This window comes from Vanessa tameamea, chromosome 12 (assembly GCF_037043105.1).
Source record: "Vanessa tameamea isolate UH-Manoa-2023 chromosome 12, ilVanTame1 primary haplotype, whole genome shotgun sequence".
Taxonomy (NCBI): Eukaryota; Metazoa; Arthropoda; class Insecta; order Lepidoptera; family Nymphalidae; genus Vanessa; species Vanessa tameamea.
In genome coordinates this window covers 6,771,020-6,798,444 of record NC_087320.1, presented here as the reverse complement: position 1 = coordinate 6,798,444, position 27,425 = coordinate 6,771,020, and the positions used below count along the sequence as shown (strand labels likewise).

General features: G+C 30.8%; 3 protein-coding genes across 3 annotated transcripts in view; 2 read left to right on the top strand and 1 right to left on the bottom strand.

Annotated features, from left to right (window-relative positions):
- Window positions 1-27,425, top strand: part of LOC135193547 (uncharacterized) — a 159,871-nt gene that overhangs the window by 101,975 nt on the left and 30,471 nt on the right. The gene's annotated exons all lie outside the window — the stretch shown is intronic.
- LOC113393027 (uncharacterized) lies at window positions 1,328-20,878 on the top strand. Its single transcript, XM_064216561.1, has 32 exons — window positions 1,328-1,379; window positions 4,680-5,739; window positions 5,845-6,085; window positions 6,198-6,315; window positions 6,393-6,647; window positions 6,735-7,321; window positions 7,403-7,557; window positions 7,684-7,869; window positions 7,945-8,068; window positions 8,224-8,377; window positions 8,929-9,152; window positions 9,276-9,489; window positions 9,974-10,170; window positions 10,926-11,090; window positions 11,837-12,043; window positions 12,927-13,131; window positions 13,276-13,462; window positions 13,659-13,836; window positions 13,935-14,156; window positions 14,241-14,408; window positions 14,478-14,580; window positions 14,686-14,753; window positions 15,060-15,163; window positions 15,917-15,966; window positions 16,035-16,233; window positions 17,135-17,347; window positions 17,476-17,617; window positions 17,995-18,139; window positions 19,011-19,189; window positions 19,282-19,503; window positions 20,371-20,454; window positions 20,681-20,878. Exons 1-32 carry the CDS (start codon window positions 1,328-1,330, stop codon window positions 20,840-20,842), a joined length of 6,570 nt encoding a protein of 2,189 aa, XP_064072631.1. The 3' UTR covers window positions 20,843-20,878.
- LOC113393028 (uncharacterized) lies at window positions 20,917-25,597 on the bottom strand. The gene is made up of 5 exons (XM_026629724.2): window positions 25,394-25,597; window positions 24,491-24,780; window positions 23,827-23,985; window positions 22,288-22,421; window positions 20,917-21,172 (listed from the first exon to the last, which is right to left on the bottom strand). Exons 1-5 carry the CDS (start codon window positions 25,494-25,496, stop codon window positions 21,019-21,021), a joined length of 840 nt encoding a protein of 279 aa, XP_026485509.1. The 5' UTR covers window positions 25,497-25,597; the 3' UTR covers window positions 20,917-21,018.

The window sequence follows — 27,425 nt, the reverse complement described above, 5'->3', positions numbered from 1 at the left end:
TTTACTTTTGTTCGTTGTTGTGTATCACATTTTTTTTAATTGAATTTTTATATGTACCATTTTGTGATTAAAACCACTATAGAAATAACTATTTAACTTATAGCTGCAATTGATTCACTTAAAGCGATACGTACACCGATTCGACGAAATTCGTTTTTAACTCACTATATTCGATCAATTAAAATCACCCGAGTTGGTTTCGTTTTATCAATTTCGTTAAAAGGATAAATGGACAATTGACCCCTATCCGATGGCCTGGGATCTATCGAATTAAAGGGATTAAACTGTGTTCCACGCTCTATTTCCAAAATAACTATTGTCTTAACGCGCATTTTATGGGTATTCTATGTTTTGATAAATTTAAATCTTAGATAATATAGTTATGAATTCATTTTCCTGTTTACGAATTATATTTGAAAGTTATATTTATTGTGTTGCTAATAAATTACGCAAGTCAGAAGTTTATATTTTTGTTAAGATTGATTCTAAGAAAAGTTCTACGATTTTATGCAATTTACATTTCGTGCTTTGTGAATATATATAACATAAAATTAAGTACTTACCTAACTTTCTTACAAATAAGATAATTCTAATTCTTTTATAATATCAAAAATAGTTCGAGTCTTGCGTTTTAGGTTCTTATCATGTTTGTTCATTTGTCCTTTTTCTTAGATATCTAACGTCACCAATATTTGAGGGTAAATCATCTACTTGATTAAAATGACTGCCAAAGCCTAAACCAGTTAGTCTAACAAAATTAAAACATGCACAGGAATCCCTATGGAACGTATATAAGTACTGAGGAAGGGTTTTCCAATATTCATCTTTTGAGGAGGTTAATATGAGATGAAATTTGAATGGGAATTCAACTTTTGTGATGGTAGAAATATGAAAATCGGTATTTAAGTTTCTATTAATGAGCCAAAGAAAGTTCTTAAAGTTTTTTTTAGATTCTTCATCTAATAGGTTTAAATTGGAAAATAATTATTTTTACAAACTATTGCAAAAGTTGTTTCTATTTGAAGTTAAAATATCGAAATAGTTACTTAACATTTTAGAAAATTGAACTTAAACAAACAAACAAACAAGTAACCGAAGAGTATGTATGGGATGAAAGTCTGTATGAGCTAGCGTAGTTCGTACACAGACTGTTTGCTGTGACCGAGGTAAAATGAGGTTATGGGTATTGACCATGCTACCAAAAACTGTAATACTTAAGAAAATTCTGTGGGTACTTTGAATGATGCCTCCAATGCGATTTCCATCGGGTACACGGCTAGTTATCATAATAAGTATCAAACAATCATATTATCTCCTACATGTAAAAATGATAATAAAAGTTTGTGACGTCAACAGGGATACAAGCAAGCGTAAAGCTGGTAACTGGATCCGGGTCGAGAAAAATATATGATAAGTGTATTTAAGCGACTACAGAATCTATTGAAAACAACTCCCAAGAAAACTCTCTCTCTCATTTTTTTCGTATACAACACAAGAATTTTTGGTGATAAATCCACTAAATACAACCCCTTGCTTATACAATATGGTCATGGAGTTCCCAGCCATAATATACCTACTACTATTTAAGTAGAAGTAGGAAGTGCTTAGATTCTAAGTGTGTTATATTATAGTATAAGTAAAAGGCAGCTTAATGAACAAAACGACTTCGTCACAATTATTTCATTTACAAGTATAAATATGAATATGTGCAACATAACATCCAAGGTAATGAATACCTTAAATATCATATAAATATAAATTGTTTTATTATAATCGAAACGAATAACATTGAGTTTTTATAGTGTCTGTGCCGATGCTTTACCTACTGATATAGGTAGTCTTGTCTTCTTGGCAACAATTATAGGGAAACATAAGAAACTATTCAAGGGCTAAGCAAATTATACATTATGAGGCATTGATTGTTATTATGCTCTTAAAGCTACATACTTCATTTAAAATCGTTATATGGATAGACATTTTAAATTTTATTTCATCTTCTCAGGTTTAAAGCTAAACTTCTTGGTATATGATATGATTAAAGTTTTTTTTTTTTTTTAAGTAATTACTTTTGTTTGATTATAAAATGAAAGGTAATCTAATTACAGAGGCAAACGGTGCGAGTTATGAAAACTGGTTAAATCTTTTATTGATGTTACCATTCCAACTTATCGTGAGAGACAATGATCTACAGCAATTTGTTGGCACCCTTGATGGAATATACTAGTACAAAGTTACGTCATTATTTATTAGCGCGAAATAAAAAAAAAAACAATCTATACTTACTAATATTATAAATGCGAAGGTAACTGAGTCTGTTACATCTTCACGCTTAAACCGCGGAAACGATTTAGATAAAATTTGTCCTGGAGATAAATTGAATCCCGAGGAAGGAAATAGGCTACGTTTCTTCATTCTCCCCTCGAGGGGTAAAATTGGGGGTGACGGCTTGTATACTATAGGTAAAGTTTTATAAATTTCGAGTGGGTAAAGCCGCAAATAATTTTATTCCACGCATTCGCATTTGCATAATTCGTACAATAATGATTTTTTAATTCTTATTTTATTATTAGACTACAAAAAGTTTCTTGGTATAATTTGTTACTGTGGCTATATAAAACAGTTTTCTCTACCTTTCTCTACCACTGCAGAACTATATGTATTTGGTTTCGTCATCCTATAGGTAACGTAATTTTAAAAGTATTCACAAATAAAGTAATCGTTTAATTAAAAATACGATGGGTCAGCCAAAAAAAAAGAAATAAATAAATATGGCTAGTGTCAGTAGAAATGCTCTAAGGATTGTAATGTTATTCCTAACCTGTGCACATTTTATGTAGAAATTCACATGTAAACGTGATTCGCAAACATTACACTCCTTTTTTCAATCAAATTATATATACAATTATTCGTGTACTTAATCAATAAACAAACACAGATTTCAGGCTTTTTACATTAACGTTATCTTTACTAAAAGATTTTTAGTAAATCTTAATTTTATTAGTACAGATTTATAAAATGTTATTTAGGTACTTTAATTGTCTTACAATATGTAAGAATTACGAGAATCTAAAATTACCATCGTTACTTTATTATTGTAATATTACATAAATATACAAATCGAAATCCATTCAAACCTACTAACTAACTCACAATTCAATAATTTCAGGACAGAACATAACATAATAGATACTATTTGTAAGATGTACGACTTCATCAATCGCAATAAAAAGTTTAAAAGATTGTTACATATATTTAATGATATTGTTATAGATATATTTCATGAAAGCAACAGTAGATTTGATAAATCAATGACATTGGAGATGTAGATAATTAACTAAGTATAAGGACTATAGACGATACAATATATAAAACTTTCAAATTTTTAATTTCGAACAGTCATTTTCGTGAATAACTTTTATTTCAAAAAGCAATTGAACAAAGGCTATAATATTTAGAGAATTCTGTTATTTATCTCTATCAATGATAGAAAATAATAATTTAATAGGACTCTATTAAATACATTGGCAGCTATTGGTTTCACAGTAATTCAAAGAACTGATAAATACCAAAGGCGTTTTAAATCGTTTTATGACAACATTTTCACCAATACACGCGCTGGGCTTCCATAAATGTACTGGCATTACGCGGCCCCGAACCACCTATGGCAACCCGCTCCGAGCTTAATTATCCAAACGTTTTAGAACTTGATTATACGAAGATGGTAATAAAATGGCGCCGCTAATAGTCCTGATCAGAAAAACGACTTCGAATCCAGTTGCTGCGCAAATTACACTTTCACAAACAAATATACTTAAAGAAAGATACAGAGACATCATTGAATAAATCAACAAATGCTATATCTAATCATTTTGCGCAATTCTGGAGTAGTCCGATTTTTTGTTCTTACTTAATTATCACGTGTCAATAACGATCTACAAAATAATTATAAGAAAAATTTTATTAGTAAATTTTGTCTTCAAATTAGTGTCTAAATAATTACACATAAAAGTCTTAATCGATACCAAAACAGGGCATTGCTGCTGTATTATTAAGCATAGATGATTTGATTAAAAAAGTATTAACTCTGAAAGCATTTTTATGCTCTTTTATGTAGGTTGAAGTGCCGTGTGCACATTCTGCGTCTTAGTCTTACATGTCCGGCTTTCGGCCTACGACTCAAGCGTGGAAAACATTACGTCATCGTGGTGACTTTGTGCAAAACTTTACATCTTTGGTAATGGCATCAAAACTTGATCATGCGAAAGTGATCTCTTACAAATATCATTTGATATTAAACTTAAACCTTTATTGCTGTGACCATATGCGTAGGATGAATATAACTGTGTCTGACGAAACCTACTAGTTTATATAACAAAATAATAATAATTAATTCGCCTACTAGATTAGAACGTACTGCCATGATTTTAGTGCGTTATAATTCGATTAACGGATAATATTTGAGAATGTGTAAGCATATTTTTCGTATCTTATATTAAAACATATTATGTCCAAGTTGATTATTAGTTTTTTTAAGTACTTGTAGAAATAAAATTAAACCCTACCCTTGTTATTTTAACATCATATTAGAAAATACAGTAGACAACTCATGTGCTGGGAGCACCTAGTAGCGTTTTTCATATTTATGGTACTTCTCCTTATTTTATAATTTTGATCAGCAGATGAAGAAAATGAAGATTCAAACTTGAGTATATATAAGTATAGACGCAGAAAAGATAAGCCTAATGTTTTCATTAATCCGCCTTCGATTGGTCGCTTTTCGGGTGAACATTCTCATAATATATTGGTGGAAGTTGATGAAGAAAAACAGCAGAAAACTTATGCCATACTGCAGGAATCTAGATCTGATTTCAACAATAACAAGTTACGTTATATTTTATTGATTTACACAAATCCTATTTGGAATCTCTTCAACCTTTCGTCAATATTTATCGCTTACTTTTTGGAAACATGTCTCTACACTTTTACAGCGCCGCAGGACAGATCAATTTGGATGATAATACTAATAATATCATTGAATTTAGTATTTACTGTTGATGTTATAATTGTTTTTGGATTAAAATTCTTTGAAAAATGGCGAAAGACATTAAATTTAGTCGAACCAGAAACAATTCGAGTAGTTATTGATGTTATATTGGCAATGCCATACTCATTTTTATATTTAATAAGTACTATAGAACATAGCTCGTTTAACATATACGCTATTGCTCCAATGATGGCAACTGCACGAGTATACAGAATAATTGAATATTCCTACATTAAGTCCTCACAAGCTGGCACGAATCAATGGACGACCTTCTTGGCTCAATATTTAATGCTATTTCTATTGTCAGTACACACTTGGACTTGTATATGGTACTTATTCTCGTATAGACAATTTGATATTTGCCAAATACAGTCATCGTGGTCCGCTGCAGTCGTTAATTTGCCAACAGAAACAACTTTTGACTGGTATTTTGTTGGCGCCTACTGGTCAGTAATGATTTTTACTACAAATGCTTTTGGAGATATTTATCCGGTGACAACCAATGAGAGAATCACAGCAGCTATTGCTGTATTACTCGGTTTTTTATTAACAACTGTAGTATTCGTAGGTTCTCTTACTTCTTTATTTATAACAATTACTACAAGACGTGCAAAGTACGTACGGCAATTAAAGAAAATAAAAAATCATTTGTCATTGATTAAAATGGATGTCGACACAACGAAGCGTATTATAAGGTAAGTTTTGCTTTCATTTTTTCCTTTATTGCGTTGTAGTTCATGAATATTTATTATAATTATCATTTTTATAATATTATCTTACGAAGCGAAGTAATATTGTAGGTACTACGAAGATCTTTGGTATCAAAAATCAGGGGTTTTCAAACCTAAGCTTATAAAACTTCTTCCGGCTCCGTTACAAATGGAAATAGCCTACGATCTGAATGCAGTGCCTCTGTACAGTTCTTTACTATTCAGAAAACTTCCGGAAGCATTCCTTAGAAGACTATCAGTGACCATGACTCATCAGTTTTATTTACCCGGTGACATTGTTTATAATCATAATCAAAGCAAGACTATTATGGTAATATTGTATTTCTGCATTGTTAAATATTTACACTTTGCCTCTTAAATGTTATTTATTCATTGCACAATGCTTCCATTATAAACATATCATTTATTTTCATTCAATTAAGATTTGTATCACGAGCGGCGTTTTAGAATTACTATCTGATGAAGATGATGAAAGTCCGATGATATCTTTTGGCAAAGGAACATGTTTCGGTGAGATTTCTCTGGTATATAATATTCCAGGTAAGTAATACGTTTAAGGAAAAATCTTTTTTATTAAAATCTTATGCGCCGGCTATTATCACTAAGTCCATTTACAGCACGATGTACAGTTAAGGCTGCAACATACGTTGAATGTCAAGTTCTTAATAAGACTGACTTTATACCGTTGATGATAACTTATCCAGATTTAGTTGTTAAAATACGAAATGAAATCCAAGAAAGAATTGATAGGAGTCATCGTAAAAAGCATAAGCAGAGTAGGTACAAACATTTATCATTAAATATTTATGCATCAAAAGAAAGGAAAAAGAGCAGCATAAAATGTTTAAAGGAAAAATTACGATACATTCAAGGTATTTTTAATGATATTATTTATTACAAAACAGTAAATGTTTCTAATGAAAGCAAAAACGGTACGGTTCGGTCTTATTAACTTACAGGTATAACAGACGACGAATCCGTTCTAAAAGATGACGAACTCGATGAGAACTGTTTGAATCTTTACATATTATCGGAACATATTAAAAAGCGGACGAGTAACTTTACTTGCGCAAAATCCAAATTTCCCTGGATATTGGAATTTGATTGCAATCTCGTCAAATACTGGGAACGATATATGCTTTTTGTTGTTTTTTACATTTGTCTCGTATATCCGTATTTTATTGGCTTTGAAAGAAAATTTCCAGCGGGAACATTTTTTTACGCAGAAATTGTAATTGCAATTTCTTTAATACTGAATGTTATCATAACAATCGTAACTGCTGTGAAAACTAAAAGGACTTATCTGAAAAATTTTGTTGAAATATTGAATTATCGAATGAATACTTTGGAATTCTATATGGATGTTGTCGCAATAATTCCATTTGAATACATCGTAACGATACATACTAACGCGTCTTATCTAGACAATTACAGGAACCATCTTTTTTATTTATGCAAAGGAACAAAACTATGTCTTGTTTGGAGATTATCAAATTTCTTTGAGCATCTGGAACGAAGGCTATTGTCGAATTCAATAATAGTCAAGGTCAACGACAATCTCTGAAATATTTTTTTATTTATGAGAGCATACAATAAAAAGTGAATACATGCCAAATTTCGCTTTCAGATTCTTAAGTATTGCGTTTATATTGGATTTATATGTTACTGGTCTGGTGTGATTTTGTATATGGAATCATGTTTCGTGAATAGATGTTCTCAAAATTCGTGGTTCGCTAGAGCTTTGACCTGGGAAGATCAAAGAAGCGGCATGACATCTAACAAGTACGTAATTACTTGTTATAAAAAGAACTTGTGATGCCTAAAATTATTTATAGGCTTGAGTTCGACAAACTCACAAAATACTCGCAATGATATTTTAACGTCATATTATCATAAATTATGTTTTAGATCTAAGTATCACATATTAACTGCTATATATTTTGCTACAACAACTTTGCTTTCTGTTGGATATGGAGATTTCGTCCCTGGCGATCAATATGATATGGCATTCATTGCGTTTCTCAGCTTGTATGGTGTCTTGCTATCCGGTTACTGTGTCTCTGAATTTTCGGCTGTTGTAACTCATTGGTCAAGGTAACTTTTAAAATCTGGTAGGTAAAGTTTATTTTCGGTTGAAATGTTAATAATAATAAACGCCAATATATTTAGGACAAAAACGGCTTTTTTGGAAGTTATAATAACCATAGATAAGTTTATGAAGGAAAACAATATGCATCCAGCAATTAAATCCAGGATAATGGCCTTTTACGAGTTGCAATGGCAATATAATTCGGTAGGAATTTTATGTAATTACTTAAAGGTATTGAGAGGTTGTATGAAGTCACATGTGAATGGGACTTAAATTCAATTTACCATTTGTACCATACCATTTTACTTTCGTTTGACAGTTCACACGAGTAAAGGTAAAATTTTATGGATATTTTTAAGGGCGTTGAACTAACCGGTGAAAATTGGCTGGAGAAAACAGTTGTGCCATATGAATTGCGAAAGAAAGTACTCCACCAAGCGAGATTCAAAACGCTGACTTCAATAAAATTTTTTCAAGTTAAAAATAAAGCTTTCATTCATACTCTAACTGAAAGTATGTATATATAAAATATATAAATATATAACTAGTTGATCTTGGGTAATGTAATCATTAGGGTATAAAATGTTTTACACGTTCGACCTAGTTTTGTCAATAATGCATGCATCTGCCAAGCTAATTACTGCTGCTTCCGAATTGGATCAGATGGTTAACTATTTTTCGAACGCCTTTGAAATTTTATTAACGTGATTTTTATTGAATAGTAAAATTTTAGTTATAAATATTTTTATTTAAGAGATAATATTATTTGTTTATATCAAGAAGTTATGTGGAAAATTATCTGAAAACTATAATATGAGATAAAATAAGGTGTAAACAATTATTTCACTACGTTATTTTATAAATAAGTTTTTTTTTTCTTAATATTAAGAATATATTTTATTGATAAACTTTAATTTTATTATGAGGTTATTTTCAAAGTCATATTATAGACATTTAAAAAGATATATTTATTTCGAACGAAATACTAAATACGCCTATTCACTTGCTCGTGTTTATTAAAATAAAAATTAGAAATGTATTAATAAAACTCTTATTTATTGTAGCAGCCAGCGATATAATCCTACCACCAGGAGAAATCGTTTACTACGGGGGTACCGTTACAAGAGAGCTATACATCATTGAGAGCGGTTACTGCTTGGTGACATCTACCGAGATGAGAGAAACGAAGACGGAACGTGTCATTGGCCCCGGGAACCATCTGGGATTATTAGTATTGTTGTACGGCGTGCCGGCTGTCAGTACTGTAATTACTCTGACACATTGCAAAGTAAGTGTTCATTTATTCAGTGCATATTAACAATAACATCTGTTACAAGTTCGTCGCACTAGGAATTTTATTCGAGATAGTTCCCAAGCAATTCGACTGTATGACGATAAAGTTTAATTGCAGCTGATCAGTATAAGTCACTTTGCATATACATCAGCATTGAATTTGTTTCCTGATATGCGAGAGCATGAAGGTTTGCTTAGCGATGAAGAGCTTAAAAAAATCGAAGAAAAGACTAAATTTAAAAACTCTGATGCATATTTGAAGCATTATAACCGACTTAGAGCTCAGAAACAGAGAAAACATATAACGAATATGGTTCAAGACTTCTTTAATGGTAAGTTTATTTATAATGGTATAAAAGGTTATTTTTAAACTAATATTTATATCATTTAATTTATACTCTGTAGATGTTTTCTACCTTCGATTGTATGTTTTATAACTCCTACAATCGGCCAGAGACCCTTCTCACCCTATTACCCTACTGTTAAATATACTAATACTAATCATAGACAAAGGGGACAATATTTTTACTTTTTACTAATTATGAAACAAAAAAATTCAAACGAAGACATGTAAATACTTGAAGTTTGTATATTCAAAACCGACAATTGCTTAAACTCAGATAGAGTTTATTCATCTCGTGCTCAACGGTGAAGAAAATATCTTAACGAAATCTGGATGTTTCGGGTGAAATTCTGACACATGGGTCACATGTGTTTCCCAAATCGCATGCGAGCAGCGTAGTGAAACAAATTCTAAACCATGTTTAAAAAAGTAAACTTACTCAAATGTAATTAAAATGTTTATTATTCTGTTAGATTCTTTTATTAACGTATTGGATGATTATCGAAAGAAAAAAGAGAGTTATTTGGAATCATTCAAAAAATTCGATGTTTTCAATAATGTTTCTCCGTATCTGTTGTTACCAATCGTGATCAAGCCAGATGGGATATTTCTAAAATGTTGGGCCCTACTTAGAGTCTGTACTGCATATACGCTGAGTTTATTGATACCAGTAAGTCTGCAGCATTTATAACGTATTTATTTTTAAAGATTTCGTTGATTCCCACTTCATTAATACGACAATATTCGAAAAGATCTGATGTGCTGATTTTAACAAAAACAAATTTTAGTTTACTTTTACGTAAAATTACGTTTTTTAATACGCCTAAAAACATACATTTTAACATACCAATTCGATGGATAGCGTACCTAAGATATATTTTACCAATTCTATGGATAGCGTATGACTTCCCTATCGTTCTTAATATAGGTATTTTTATTACTAGCAGAAGTTATTTTGCTATACTACAACACTGTTAGTCATATAACGTTGTTATAATAATGTTTCAGTTGCAAAGAATGAATACTTATAGATATTTTTATACTTGCTAGTACTAATATCTAGGAAATTAAGAAATACGATTTAGAATTTCATCTACGAGCTACTCAAGCATGTATGCTAAGATTTCATAAAACCAGTTTGTTCTCAGTAGTTACATCGAAGTTTTCATTTACTTTTAGATCGCTTCAAGCTCATCTGAACTTGAACAAACAATAGCTAGAGATAGCTTACAATTTATTACACCACCCTTATCTAGACTAAATGTTTGTATTAAAGTTATAGTTAAATTATTTTGTGATATAATATATCATACTTAAATAGATACGTGTGAATCTACACATATATACCTACGTAGATTTGTATAAAAATAAGGATAAAATAAATAAATAATTAATTTATTTTTATTTCCTACTTCACCTTTTTAGATTGTCATATCAATGGCTCCGACCTGCAAACAGTTTAATATAGTAATCGTTGTATTGGAATCGATTTGCTACTTGGATTTATATCTTATGCTACATGTAGCCTTCTATGGATCTAAAAATCAACTAATATACCATCCGTATTTGACTGCGAAAAATTATCTAACAGTATGTTTTGATTTTCAATGATAAAAACAGGAAAGGGTGTAGGAACTATTCTGTAAGAACGAAGTTGAAATTCATTGCACAACACGATCGTTAAATTCGGGCGCAGTTTTATGAGACATTGGTTATAATAATTATGACGAGTAATTCACATACGCATCAAAATGATGATGAGGAACCGTAAGATGGTTTTTATCATTTCACAAACTAGATACGAAGTGAGTTCTTATAGAATAGCTCAGCAGTTATCTTACCGGTCAATCCAGTTTTGATATCCAATGTCCATTAGCTTGAAAATGGGAAAATAAGTACTCATACATATACTACTTCCGAATTTCCGCACGAGTTGTCGTAAGATAAGTACACTTTTTTATTCATATATTTTTTTAATAAATAAAAATTATTTGATTTTAAATTTTTATTTTATTGCTACATAATGTTGTATTGACGACCTCCGTGGTCGAGTAGTGTGTACACCGGTTTTCATGGGTACGCCACTCCGAGGTCCCGGGTTCGATTCCCGGCCGAGTCGATGTAGAAAAATTTTATTAGTTTTCTATGTTGTCTTGGGTGTGGGTGTTTGTGGTACCGTCGTTACTTCTGATTTTCCATAACACAAGTGCTTTAGCTACTTACATTGGAATCAGAGTAATGTATGTAATGTTGTCCAATATTTATAATATTATTTATTTATTTATTTTAAATATAGGCAGCAATTATTCATAAATCGACTATTTAATTTCTCACAGAGAACCTTTGGAGTAGATCTGCTCACATGTTTTCCTTGGTACGCAATCTGGATGCTTTTTGTACCAAAACATGACGAAAATCACACGGAAGAAGATCACATGATCAATTATCATGTGTATCATTGTATTATTAGAATGGCTAATGTTTTACAAATTTATAAACTTTATTCTGCATTTTGGGCGGAATCTATAGGTGCATTAAAACGAGTAAGTACGGGCCTCGACTAGGCCCTTACAAATATTTGTAGACATACATGGCAAATGTCCGATAGCACCTAGTCTAGTAGTCAAGCAAAAATGTCAAAGAGTTATACCTACTTGTTAGGAATATGATAATTTGTAAAAAGGAGTATAATTGTGTATAAAAAAAGGAGATTTAGAAAGTCTCAATTAATAATTATTTCAAAAATTATAATTAGTTTATTCAATACTTGTCAATATTTAAAATATGTTCTTTATTAAATGAATGTACCTAAATGTGTTCAGAGATAAGTATTATTATAATCCTATATACATATATATAAATAAAGTAGATGGGTACCGCGGTAGCGTTTAATTATCTAATAATTTGAAATGGCAATAGATAAACGTAAATTATCTTATAAATAATGTCGCATGAATAAATAGTTACATTGCCTAGTCAAAGTACATTAAGTACTGAAAAATTATTGCTTAACATTTAAATCAAATACAATCTTACAGAACAATACAACCATTACGGGAAAATTATTTAACAATAGATCATTAAAAATATCCTGTTCTTTAGTTAGCTACTGACTTGAAACAATTGGTTTAAGAATTCACGCATGATATCAGTCGTAAATAAAAATAGTCTTTTAGAGACAGATATGACGAAACTATTCTCAAATAATCAGGACACCATTCCTACTAATAATTTGCCACTTTTTCGCAATCAAATCAAAACGTACTCGTATATCTTTTAGCAGTTTTTCTATTCTACTTACAAAACGATCCAGTTTCAGTTCGGTCGAAGTTGATCTGTCAGTTTGTAAAGGAGATTTAAGTCCAGCACAAGAATTCTACTTATGAAATCCATAAATATACTTTAAAAAATTGTAATATATTTTAGGCCTACCTCATGAGCGTGGTGCAGTTTCTTCTGTTAACACTTTTCGTCCTAAACTTTTATACTTCAATACTTATAACGTTGACGTGTAGATACGTAATTGCTTATGACAAAGACGATTTCTTGAGGAAGCTTGAAAAACTATCGTTACGTGGACCTTTTATGAAAACAACTTACAATCCAGATGGAAACATGATCTGTAAACTTGGTATGTTGAACACAGAATTAGTGATATAAAATGATAAGAAACCATGATTGTAGCGAACTTTTTAAGATTTTAAGAATATTATTCCAATATTATTATTTATTTATTAGTGTTTTAATTTTATGCCAAGTTCAAATTTCCTTCCAGGCTCGTGGATAGACGGCAGCAAGATTTTTAAAGACACCTACCTAACTCCAACTAAGGTGTATTTGCTGGCTTATTATTGGGCAGCGACAAGTTTCACCGGCGCTGGTTTTGGTGATATCACTGCCCAAGACACCGCCCACATGATACTTTCGATTTGCATCAACATACATGGAGTTTTGTTTTTTGGGTGGGTGGCTTTATTTGTCATAATGCCTTTGCCCTCTCAAATTAGCATTTAAGATAATAACTAATAAACAAAGTTATAGCTGATAGTAATATAAGGTTTTGGGGATTCAGTAATGTGCATCGATAAAGTCTGACGTAGATATAAAATGTTGTACAGGAATAAGTACATAGATGTTTATAATAAAATATTCTATTAGGTATGTGTATGCTCGCATTGCATCACTGAAAGCAATGGCTGATCAAGTAGTTACAACTTTTCAAGAAAATTTAAAACACTTAGTGTTGTTTTTAAATCGGGAGAAAGCACCATATCTGTTAAAAAAATCAGTCATTGATTATTGGAAATATCAATGGAAAAGAACCGGTGGGTGGTCGGTAAGCATGTATTATATAATATTGAATGACGTAAAGAGCTGGTATTAATTCGTCAATTAAGCAAAACAAATTAATTAATCCTGTTTTTAATAAAAAAGCATCAAAAGATTTTGGGGAAACTGCATGCCAACTTAAATGAAGACGCTGTTTTATATATGTACGAAAAAACATTGCGTGAAATACCGTTATTTGAAGATGTGGAATATTCATTCTTTAGAGCATTCGCAAAAAAACTTAAAGAACGATATTTTCAAAAAGGCTATATGGTGATGAGATCTAATGAGGTCATAAGCAACATGTACATAATTTACCGCGGTAAGGTATGTAAATAACAACATTTGATATTTGGGGTCATGATACTTTAAATACCTAAGTAGTTTCATTCTTTTAAATCTTGTTTTAAGGTGGATATTATCACGAACATTAATGAAGTTGAAGCATGTATGGGACCAGGAGGTATTTTCGGAAATATTCGTGGGGCAACAAAATACTTAACAATGTCAAATATTCTGGCGTCAAGAAATATTGACTTGCTGTATATAGGAGGCGCCGAATTTTACACACTTTTAAAAGTATGGTCGAATTAACTTTGTATTTAATTAGGCTAAACATAATTTTTATAATGTTTTTTTTTATTTTAGAGTTATCCATCTGTGCTGAGGAAAGTTAAATATTCAGTAAATACAACGACAAAAGATTATGTTTTACCCATTGTTATGTCTGAGAAAAATAGCATGGAAGTAAGTGTAAATATATCAATAATTATAGTAAAAAATAAACAGAACTAGGAAACGAGGATTATAAAAACTAAAGAAGGGATATATTTAATTAGGCCATTTTTTCAGACAGTGTATCCTTTAACATATGAGGCTGAAGGAGATGAAGACGATGAAATAGAACCAAATGTTTTTCTAGATGTAAGTTACTTCAATAAGAACTAATGATAAAAAATATATTTAAATAATAATAAAACTACAACGATAGGTAAAGTTGGCTCAAGTCGACGATATGTATAATATAATTTTTATTTATTTTTTAATACCATTACCCACAAAAGTTACATATATTAAAAAAAAATAAGATTTATTTCATCAAGTAGGCTGTCAGTCAGTCAGTCCATGCCATAAAATTTTCAATATGATTTTATAGAAAGTGTACTTTACAATTGTTTTTCTCAGACATTACAATGCTGTACCAATTAAACCCTAGTCAATTTCATTTAGAGTCCCGACACAAGTATTGCTGAATCTCATGGTTCTAGATCGATAACTTCAGCTGGAAATCTTGATTACGTTGCAGCGACTTCGCTAATTTTTAAACCCCACAGGTAAATATGTTACGTATAATAATCCGGATTCGTTATCATTTATGTGCGTAGTTCAGATATCGTTTCAGGAGAGCTATTCTCTAAGAACAAATTGAAAGTCGAATCACTAAACTGTCGTAAAATGTGATAAATTGAAACATTTAAAGAATGCACGATTAAATATTGGGTATAATTTTACGTCGACTAAGATATATCTTAATAATAGCACTGTAGGACGTGTTAGTTAAAAATTATACCTACAACATGCAGAATCCGATAATAGTAAATATATAGTAGGTACCTTAGTTTGTATACCTACGATAAAACGAGTCTCCATACTCAATGTCATCATCTAAGTATCAAAATATAATTAAATATATTTATACGCCAATAGCGCAAATTTATTTACAATGTAGAAAAAGTATCTCTGTCGTTAATGAGAATGTATTAAAAACAGGTATCGTATGTAGTGTATCAAGAATGCATTATGTAATTGGCGAGAAATGCTCTACTTACGTAAAAATCTTGTAAAAAAATCTCCGAATCCGAATAAGATCCGCTGATTTTAGATTCTGTTGTGTTTTGGTTGAGCCTATGTCTAGCATTGAACGAATACGAACTAAAGGTGATGATGATGACATTGATTCCAAATTTAAATTTATGCTAGAACATTTATACGTGTCTAGCGATAATATCCCATCAGATGGAATAGAATATTTATAACATCTTTATTAAAACTATTGACAATAAATATTAATATGCATATTAAAATAGGTGGTTTCGTAGCAGCGTAGTGCCTGACTGCAAATGGGTCACTTTTGTTGGTACGTAAATAGTTCTGTTTATGTTAATATGTACTTGTTGTCTATTCTGAACTTCAATTGCCTTTCAGATTACTTAATAATGTTTCTATCGTACGTGGACTTTATGATTCTTGTTTATCAAATGGCATTTTTATCTAACGCTTACTTCTTTTATATATGCATTGTTTTCGATGTTATATTTTTATACAAAACCTTTTTGGACGTGCACAGCGGATATATGAACAGATACGGAGACTATGTTTTGAACCCGAAAAAAGTGAGGCAAATGTACGTAACATTCAGATATGAATTTTAATCATAATATAATTAATCTTTTTGATCGTGATATATATTACTTTGATCCTTTTAATGATTGTTTTCTATTATTTTCTAACTACTGCTCTCAGAAGAGAGAACACATTTTTTTTCCTTTTCTAAGAGCAGTTGATGTAGTAATTAGTTACGCATTCGCGTTTACTTGGTCAGGCAACTGGCTAGATGATTGATTAATTCCAAGTTTTCCTTGTAACTTTCCTTGAAACTGAATTAAAGGATTTTATCATACTTACTATTAGGTAATTGTAAATGAATTGTACTAAGTGATGATATAGTGAGTAATACTGTAGACTACTAAGTCATTATTCAAATCCAGGGTCGAGCGAAAACGATAATTTTACAGTAGCTGCCATCAATTGCTCCTCAAATCACAATCGTCAATTATAGTCCACACACTTGACACTTGTGGACTTAGTTGAGATTGACGGTGGTGGAAATTAGGTCATTTTTTTAATATTATCCAAAGACAAAATGTAACAATTAAAATAGTACAATAAAGAAACTACAGCGAAGGCGATGTGCATTCTCTGTACTTTAAACAAATATTATGACCTATGAATTATTTACACGAACTACTTACGCATATTATTTGTGTAATTTCTGACATTTTATTACACCATTTTACTATTGCTAGAAATTTGTTACCCATATGTATAAAGCCATAACACTAAATTATAAACCAAATAAATAAACTTCATACGTCTGTTAAATTAGGTCAATTTTTAATGTTGTAAGTAGATGTTATTCGCAAATATGAAAAAAAAATTGGTAGAGCTAATGAGGTTATAGCTATCATAAAGACGCGAAAACAATTTCAAAATCGTACATTTGATGTCCTCTGTCTTATTTTTAGGTACTTCTCTAAAACTTATCTTCGCAGACGCGACTTCTTAGTCAACTTACCGATATCATATCTTGCGTTTGCTTTAAATCTACGTCATCCAGTGCAACATGCATTATTCTGCTACCTCAGGACTCCGCAGCTTCTTAGAATTTCTTATTTATTTACATATCGACAACATAGAAAAATAAATATTGGATCCGCAAACTTATTTCTTAAATTAACGTAAGTGACCTCTTTAATAAAAGACCTTATTGAAGCTACTAGAAAATATTATAAACATTGCTAATAATACTGTAGTTAAGGATGTTTCTTCGTCTTTAAGAGTATTTTCAATAGCTCTAATGTTACAGAACTATTGCAATTTGGGCTTCTCTGTTGTCCCATGTAAATGCGTGTCTATTCTTTAAAATGTCTTGCCTCACACCAGTGCAATGTCAATCGGCTAATTGGATTTCAAAAACGGAATTAAATTTACGCGCCAACTATGCCCAGGTAAAAAAAAAACTTTGATTTAAAACTCATATTAAAACATTTTTATCCAGTTATAGTGTAATAAAGTTAATATTTTTGTATACAATTTGTTGACAGATTGCTTACCTATAAAATAAATGTTTTTTTTTTAGAAGACATAGACATAGGTATTTTATTATTCTACCGTCGTGACATCTGCACAAAAAAAATACGCGTGCGTCTCGGGACGCTCAAAAGAATGGATAACTTAAAAAAAAAAACGCCTGCTTAAGAGAAAGGGAAGCCCGACCGGTGCCGTACCGCGTTACGTAACGAAGCGGATTACCCTACCATATGAAGTTATCACTTTAAAAATGTTTTCTGGTAAAACACACTCACAAATATTAATCTATTTCTAGAAAAACTTTTTTCCGCTATACGTGGCCTCACTGTGGTACATGATTAACTTATTAACTATAACTGGAACTGGAGACGTCTCTTCACAAAATGACTTTGAAGTTATCGAAACCGTATTCATAACAATTATAATAAAATTCTGCACTGGTATGTTATATTATTGAGTTATCTTACTTTATATTCTTATTCTGTATCCCGAAGAGGCTGTGTCTTGCCTGATTTGATTGTGACTTAATAATTTGGGAAGACATTTGATTTGATTGGTCTCCATAGAAATCTTTTAACAAATTATGGTAATTTTTAAAACTACAAATGATGCTTATCTAATAAAAACATCTCCTCCTCGAGTATGCTAAAAGGAATCTCTTTTAAGCAGACACATGGCTTTTGTATTTCCCTTTTGACATTATTAGATATTAACATCAGATCTACATATTACTCATTACAATACAAAAGCATTAATAATGCTGATATTATTATAGAAAATATGAAATAAATGCTGCTTTTTTATCGTCTTAATTATATTGAAATATATGCACATACAGTACCAGTCGTTACTCATTGGTGATAAGAATTTCGAGGAAACAGTTTTCTGCATTAGGTAGAGTAGCAGTATAAGAGTAAAATTGCGATGGTTGTTTTATACAAATAGTTAAAGTTCAGATTTAACCCCTAGCGAATTTTATTTGCCCCCAAAAAAAGATAAGCGAATGAACATGTTCAGACAACAAAGATTCAATTAGGTAATTTCGACCCATTTGGAGGACAAAGACAAAATATATTTTTATAATATTTATTTTTATATTATTTAAAATTCCAGCTATATTTTATCTTGGAATATCATATTCCAAATATGTATCCACATAAAACTATCTATCTGATTATTTTATAGAAAAACTGTGTTTCATTATTTTATTAGACAAATGTCTATTCCAAAATTCTCGTATAAGACTTAGGTATTTAATCAACAAAGGACTATATTTTGCATCAGGTAGAGTAAAATCTTAAACATTCCTAGGTCTTTTGATATCGGAGATGTCAGCTATGATAACTGCACATTCATCATCTCGTATTGCTTACGACTACGGTATAAACGAACTTCGGGACGGTCTTCGTGATACGGATCTCAGTGACCATCAGATGAATAAAATGTGGGATTATGTACGGGAGCTATGGAACAGACAACAAGGAAAACAGGTACTCATCACGAAAAAAAGCTAAAACGTATTTGTTCCAAGACTTCCCAAGTTTAGAAAATAGCCGTGAACATGTCTTTTTCCTGTGTTCAGATGCCGAAATTGGTATATAAGCTGCCGTTTCGACTTCGGTGTCAAGTTATGCAAGCAGTTTATGGAAGTCATATTAGAGAGTCATTAATATTTAGGAACACTGACGACGATTTTAAAAGAGTATTGTCTATGTGGTTGAAACATTGTGTATTTTTTCCTGGAAACTATATTGTTCAACGAGGCGATGCAGATCAGTGCATATATTTCATACACAGAGGAGAGGTACTTATCACCTATCATTACACATACAATTTATTTTAAAACATTAATAACCTCGTAGATTCATATTACTAATATCGTAAGCACCCTTTGCTTTATGACTTTTATTAAAAGATCTATCTAATTTAATTTAGATATTTGAAATTGACTGCTCTAAATATATTAATAACTTTGCGCGGTACCAAAGAATGGAATAGAATATAACTTTATTTATGACACACTAGATAGCGTTTGTGTAAACATACTATATATTGCGAAACTAAAGTTTACGGAATGGTGCGTCTTCGTGAGTGAATCGATCTCTACTTTACTCCGAATTATTATTATGCATCACAACGTATGACGTATTTTCTTACTGCGGAATATAAAAGGCGATCAGGCAAATGGGTAGTACGAATACGTCACCAACATTGGGTGCTAGATGTTACTTCCCTTGTGCCTGTAGTTACACTGGCTCATTCACCCTTCAAACTAGAATAAAACAATACTTAAATCTGTTTGGCTGTAGAATATATGAGTGGGTGATACCCAAAAGGGCTTGCACAATCATCAAGTGAAAATTCTATAATGGTTTGTAAATAGTCCTAGTACAAAAATGTTTGCGTATAATGTTCGTAATACGGTTATTAATATGCACCTGTGAGGCATTAATGTTTTACAAATAATCCGGTATATTATGTACCTATAACTGAATAACGGTAATATTTACATTATTAATATATTTTTCGTTAGCTAGTGTAGGTTTTTTCCCATGAAATTCGTACAATAAATAGAAAAAAAACGTATATTACACATTTCGATATTTACGTTTTAATACACAGATTGTCGCGGTAAATAATTTACATTATAATCCTAAATTATTCGTTGCAGGTCGAAGTTCTCACGGTTCATCAGAATTTAACTGAATCTATTTACGATATATTGGGACCAGAAGACAGCTTTGGAGTGGCACAGGTAAACCTTCCAACCTAACTAACCGGCTCATACCAATGCGCTACCAACCGGTAACTAAAATGTTATCGTCCCTTGCGTCTAGACTCACGCTTCCAACTGGAACAAGACAATACTAAGTACTGCTGTTTGGTAGTAGAATATTCGATTAGTGAATGATACCTTACTGTTTGCACAAATCCCTAAAAATAATAATAATATTTTTTTAATTTGAATTAAATTGTTACAGGGACTCTTTGTTGGTATAACGCATCATTTCTCGTTTCGAGCCCGAACTGTTGTTGACATTGTGTACTTAAAATTAGACGAATGGAAATATTTACTGGATTTTTATCCGAAATCTGCGAAACTTATTCGAAGAAAAGTTGAAAATGTTTATTTAGCCATATAATGCTTAATACAACTTGAACCCTATTTATTTTTATGAATTTAATTAAAGTATAAAGTACGTTTCTTCCATTTCTTTTTATTATTATTTTGTATTTATTTATTTAACAATTTGGTATTTCAATCGGTGAATACCTATTTAAATATGATATTACTCCTGTTACTATAAAATAATTCCCTTCATTTAGTTTTTCTCTTTCTCTTCTTTGACTGTGATATTTCGACAGTTGTTTCCTCTGTCTCTTGATCGCTGTCTTCTATCTCTACTGTCCGGTTACTGACGTTGCTCGGTTCACCTTGAGTTTGACGTTTTGAATGTAATGTTTGGGACATTCTGAAAATAAAACGAGAGTAAAGTGATTACTTTGATGCAAATTAAGAAAGAAAAATTCTATCAGAATTATTAATACAATCAAAATGATTCAAACGGCTGCTTTTAAGTTCTATTCAGAATTATTATGTGGAATTTCACCCAACGAGTTTTCTCGAAAGATCCATCGAAAGGTCCATCGAAAGTTATAAGTAAAACATAGTCTATAAACATAACATAGTCCGATTTAATCATTCTCTTGTATTAATATACAAGTTACCTGTAAGCGAACACCGTAAATTATAGAGTCGCTTTGTTCTGTATCAACTCATTTTTTCTTTTTGTAACATAAGTTATATAGCTGAAATAATGAAACTCGTGGATTTCGATAAGAAATAAAACAAAGGAAAAATATTTTCCAAAAATCTGGTGATGTACTTACCAACTACTTAACTGCTAACGGAATCCTACTTTGATGACATAAAAATTAAAATATTTCCTTTAACGGCCTACTTATTTGGTCTATTTACTCACAAATCCCTTTAATAAATGGCATTTCTCCACGGTAAATCAATTATCTTTAATAAAATAAACTTAATAAATATAATCTAGTTTATATTTTTTGCTGTCTTTACTTTTAGTCGTTTTACGTACACTAAGACATTTTTAAACACGAGTGTCTTTCACTCTAACGCTGACAATGGAGTGGCCGTGGGGGGTTGCATTTTCGAGAGGGACCGACAGCTGTATAGATTTATTAAAGAATATTATGTTTATAACTTTAAGACATCATCATCCTACTAAGGGTATTGGCTTAAATTTTACAGTTGGCCGCCTGCCTAACACCAACCCACCTTGGGAATGCTGTCGTGGTGGTTTACCCATGTTATGCACTGAGTTTTAAATACCCTTAGTCGCCTCTTACGACACCCAAGGGTAGAGTTGGGGAGGTCCTATTCTAATCCGGAACCATCACGGAAGGTTTATAAATTTAAGACAGTTAAAAATAAATAAGAACTAACAAAAATGTGATCACATTAATAAAGCACGTTTGCATTTTAAACCATTTAATTTAAATTTTTAATCTCTATATTCAAGGTTGATGACACTAATATCCAAACTAAAATAAAGATTCTTACCCTTGACAGTCAAGTCGCTCGAGATGGCTTTCATAAAAGTCAGCTTTACAGCACGGCCATTTGTGATGTTTGTCAGAATAATTCTTCAAGCAGTTGGTGTGTATAGCTTCATCACATCCAGGACAATTGTAGCCCTAAAATAATTATACTCAAATTAAAACAAACATTATGCAATACATTTTTCAAAAGTTGATAATTAATATAATTGTTTATGGAATAGTTATTGAAACATTTTTTTATTTACATTACATTGTAAAAGTATTATCTAGTTATCTACTAAATATAACTTACTTAAGATTAAGACGGTAATTTTATTTTATGAATTAGCTATTTTTACATTTAATCTTCATTATCTGTTAAAAAAAAAAAGAAACAAGGTTTGGTTTATAAATAATAAATAAATAAAATATATCAGCATATTTTATAATAATTATTAGAGATGAAACGGATATCCGGTAACTATCCGGTATCCGGCCTATCCGGCCGCCATAATACTATCCGGCTGAATACCGGATAGCTACTATTCGAATACCGGATAGACATCCGGCTGAATAAAAAAAACTGGATAAAAGAAACATATTTTTGAGTAATTCTTTAGTTAGTCTTTCTAATCACACAATAGTAAATTAATGTAATACAAACAAAATGAATGAATTAGTACTAATACTAATTTCTCTGCATTGAGAGGTAGCAGGCGGTTGCGTTTCTCTTCATAAATAAGGCCAGCTTCAGAAAAAAGTCTTTCGCTATACAAACTGCTGCAAGGTGCAGAAAGGTAGATTTTGGCAAATTTTGTTAAATTTGGGTATTGTTTGGCATTTTCTGCCCCCAAAGAATAAGGGTCGCAATTGCGATCGGCTAAGTTTCACCGGATATCCGGCGGCCGGATACCCGGCTATCCGGCCACATGGTCGGCCGAATATCCGGTATCCGGTATCCGGCCAAACTGCTATCCGTTTCATCTCTAATTATTATACTCTAGTAATACTACTGTTGTCTCTTCTGTAGCAAATAGATTGTGATCATTATTGCTATATTTTTCCTTATTAAATTTGTTGTAGATTATCTTTATAAAAGGAAATTTCGGAATTTAGATTTACATATATATTTGTTAATAGCCCTTCTATATTATTAGCTACAAATAGTTTTTGATAAATATATCCTAATTTACAATACAAAATATTTACAATTGAAATTAAGTGGATATAAGTAGTTAGGTGAAATAACCTAGCTAATTATATCCACCTCAATTATACTCCCGAAGTTTATGCTTCTTTTTTTAAAACTGTGATGAATATACCACTCATTATAATATATATCTCAACCAATTATTATTAAACCAAATCAATTCAAGGTCAAAGTACTACATCACTGTACTGCCATTGGAATCAACTATACAATGTTGTATAATTGTTACAGCTGTTCTTTAGTTGTTATCATGACTTCAGAATAATTTCAAGTTGTGCCATATATACCCATCGACAAGGACAATAGCAACATACTTGAATATTAAGATTTAATTTTTATTTTGTAACTTACTCTAAACACACTTTGGTTGCAAAGGCAGCAATTTGGAACTCTATCTGGCATGTTCTCTTGAAAGTATCTTTCAAACTCATGAATAGCTCGAAGACCTATTGCATAATTGCTGCCGATCTTTTCCAAGTAATGCATTCTGCACCATATGAGAAGCAAAGCCTGAAAAAAACATTTGATAATATTATTAGCAAGCCTCTAATTATACATATATCTGTACAATTTCACCAATACATTAAACAATTAGTCAACACATAAAATATAAAATCAAAGTCTCGGCTCATTTTATACAATTGAATATCATAAGAGTAAGACTCAAGACTATTGAACACACAATGTATAAATCTGGATAAGCATGATTAAACTCAAGTATATTTTAATCTACAGTTCATCATATAGTTCATTATTCATGGTTAACAAATGCAGTTTATACAGAACAATTTTATCATCATCCAAATCAAAACCATTTTTTCATATGAATATACTGAGTTCATAATATAAATCCATCAAATAATAATTATTCTTATATACATATAATAATAACTTTATATACATTACATAACATTATCAGTCGATTTTAACTTCTTTTTTTTTTGTTTTAATAGTTTAGGTATAGATGATTAATGTTTATGAAGATTGTAAAGTCTGTATTTATTTTAAGCCCTACCTCAGCATCTGTTATGGCAACACTTCCTTTACCAGCTAAGTTAATAGCTTGAATTGCAGTTATTTGTCGACTTTCAGTTGTCATTATTTGCTCTAATAGAATCCTGAAATAATCCAGCTGCTCTGAAGAGAACATATTTTGGGTCTTGGTGGTTATGTCACATCCTAAAGAGATAAAAACTAAGTTCTTTTGCATTGTTGTTTCTTCATTCACAATCTTTATCTGTTGCTTGAGCGGTTTCAATTTTTCATTTATATTCTGAACTAAATCATTAATTGCAAATTCTGTCTCTACAACAATAAAAAGATTTTTGTTATGTTGTTTATTTGTTAGTTTGTATGTAAGGTAGGGTATGTTACATTATTTCCGAGTGCTATAAACTAAATTTTATATCATATTATTTTCTTTATCAATAAATTGAACCCTGCCTGGATGCCTAAATAAATAAATTAATTAACAAAAACATTTAAATGTATATTAGATTGTTTTTCAGTAACATTTTTAAAATTCATTTGTAATAAGTTACTCAGATACACTTACAAATAAAATTTAATAAAAGCATTTAAAAACCATCTTAACTAATGCCTTAAGAGCATGATAGTTGGATTTCTGACTCAGATTATACGAGGATTTGATATAACATTGTTTAAATCAAAATTAAATTATTTAATAAAAACATTGGTACAAATGTACAAGTACAGAAGAAGCAACTCGAGTTATTGGGTCAAAAAAGATTAAGAGCTATAAACTATTTGCACAGTTGTAAAAACTATATGTATATATTTTTTTATTTATCTGGTTGTAGCTATTGGTCTATTTTGGTATACCAAAAAATTTAATTTAAATTAGCAACAGAAATGTATTTCACATTAAAGAACAATGTTTAACAAACTCACAACTTACCAGGAAAAGATTTAGATAAAATTTCTTCAGTATCATGAAAGGATAACACTCCAAGACTTGCAACTGAACGTAATAAAAATCTATGGATGTTATCGTAAGACATTTTGTAAGAGTAAGCGCACGTTTAGCTACCTCACTTTTAAACAGTAATTCGTTTTTTACTGTTTTTTGAATAACCTATATTTGCGGCTAGGCTTTACATTATTATCAATTCAATTCTTAGTTTAATGTATAATACATTATAGTCATTTGCATTTAAATTTTAATGAAAAATGTCAAATTTGTGACAACTAAGAGAAGATTGTGGTTAGACGTCGAACTATTAAACACAGATTAAATATGGACATTTTATGAAGCTAACTATCTCAGATTTCTATAACGACGTTTATGAATTTATGAAAAATAATTCCATTTACAATTGTTATATTTTTGAAGTGATAACATTTTAGGGGATGGTAAACCGCTTCGTGACGTAACGAATTTTAGTCTGTCTGGCTTCCCGTCTCTTAAGCGTACGGCAGTCGTAGGCAGGCTCCTCCTCTCTCACTCTATCCACAGCGTAGCCGTATTCTGCCCTCCTAATTGAGACAACCGTAACTGCACAGAATTTGATTTCGAGATAATGTTAGTGCGCGTATAGTTTTTTACGGAAAATTGGGTGTCCCTACTATAATTTAAGAAAAAACCAATATATTTTTATTTTATTGGATAGTAACGACCCTTCTCTTTAAAGTAGTACTAATTTTATTGAGATATAATCATTTGTTTATTTTTTAAATAGCAAATAATCGTGATGTGTAGTTAATTTTAATTTTATAATGTACAATGCCTAAGCTTGAGTGCCGTATGTTATGGGGTTCCGGTTCTTATATCTAAGAAGCTGTTACGGTGTTTAACAAATAAACATTTCTAAATATTAACTAGCCATATAAGCGGTAACTATATTCTAACTAATTACAAATTAAGAGTGAAAAAAAATATTGAAGTGTAAATAAAAAAACTTTAACAAGTTTTCTTTATAAGGATTTATTACAAAACATAAACTTTTACTTTTTAAGTAATTAACTAGTGGGAAGCACTTTTGAAATCACATGGTTTGAATCTCATTTTTTTTGGGCGTCTTCTTCCCTAGTCTCTATCACTTGGTCTTGTACGTATATCTGTATTTATCTTTGACTTTTAGTATTACGATTTTTATTGTACTGTGCCTCTCTAAATCTAGTGTCTTTCTTTTGATTCATGAGTGTTTTCTCATTTTTGGTCCCATGATCTTAATTTTGAACATCTTTATTATCACGTGTCTCCTAGTTTACATCCTCGGTATTTTTTTTCGTGTCTTATTTTCACCAGTCTCACAGTCATTGCTTCCTTCTTCAATAAATGATTTTCATTTATGTATGATTTTGATCTCTTTGTTCTTTATTTTTAAGTTATTCATTATATATTAGTGTTATTCATTTAAACCACTCGTTTCATCTGCTTTAGGAATATAATCGCTGTCTTTATCATTATAATTCATGAAAAATATAAATATTTTCATCAAAGACTTCGTGACGTTCTAAATCTATACCGTACTGATCGAAATACTTATTTTATTTTCAACAAATTTGTATCATAGGTTTATATTATATTGTATGAAATTTCATATTTACTTGCATGATATGGGCGCCTTTTGAAAGGTCTTTTGAATATTATTTTTTTAATATCAGTTGATTTAATTTTGCACAATGTTGCATTATTTTCTACACTAAAATTATTTTATTTTAGTGTAGTGTATTGTTTATGTTTTTTTCTGTGTCTACCTCACGAGGTAAGATAACATTGGGCTTAGTTGTTAAAGTACGTATTCGGTCACGTCGGTCTTGGGACGCCATTTGACGGCAACAAAAATATAATAATTGAATAACAGTAAAGTAAGACATTTGAAACGAATGTTAATAATATGCATAACGACAAAATATTAAAGGATTTTATACAAGACTTAAAAATACGTACTTATATACTTACTATCACGCTACACTATCAGAAACAA

Bases quoted from the DNA above. Each gene is read 5' to 3' on its own strand.
- LOC113393027 (XM_064216561.1), top strand. From the start codon at position 1,328: ATGATAATAAAAGTTTGTGACGTCAACAGGGATACAAGCAAGCGTAAA. The intron at 1,380-4,679 runs GTAACTGGATCC...TTTGATCAGCAG, and splicing joins TACAAGCAAGCGTAAAGCTG to ATGAAGAAAATGAAGATTCA. The intron at 8,069-8,223 runs GTAGGAATTTTA...GATATTTTTAAG, and splicing joins TGCAATGGCAATATAATTCG to GGCGTTGAACTAACCGGTGA.
- LOC113393028 (XM_026629724.2), bottom strand. From the start codon at position 25,496: ATGTCTTACGATAACATCCATAGATTTTTATTACGTTCAGTTGCAAGT. The intron at 24,781-25,393 runs GTAAGTTGTGAG...TTATTGTTGTAG, and splicing joins TTTATCTAAATCTTTTCCTG to AGACAGAATTTGCAATTAAT. The intron at 22,422-23,826 runs GTAAGTTACAAA...TAATTATTTTAG, and splicing joins GCAACCAAAGTGTGTTTAGA to GGCTACAATTGTCCTGGATG.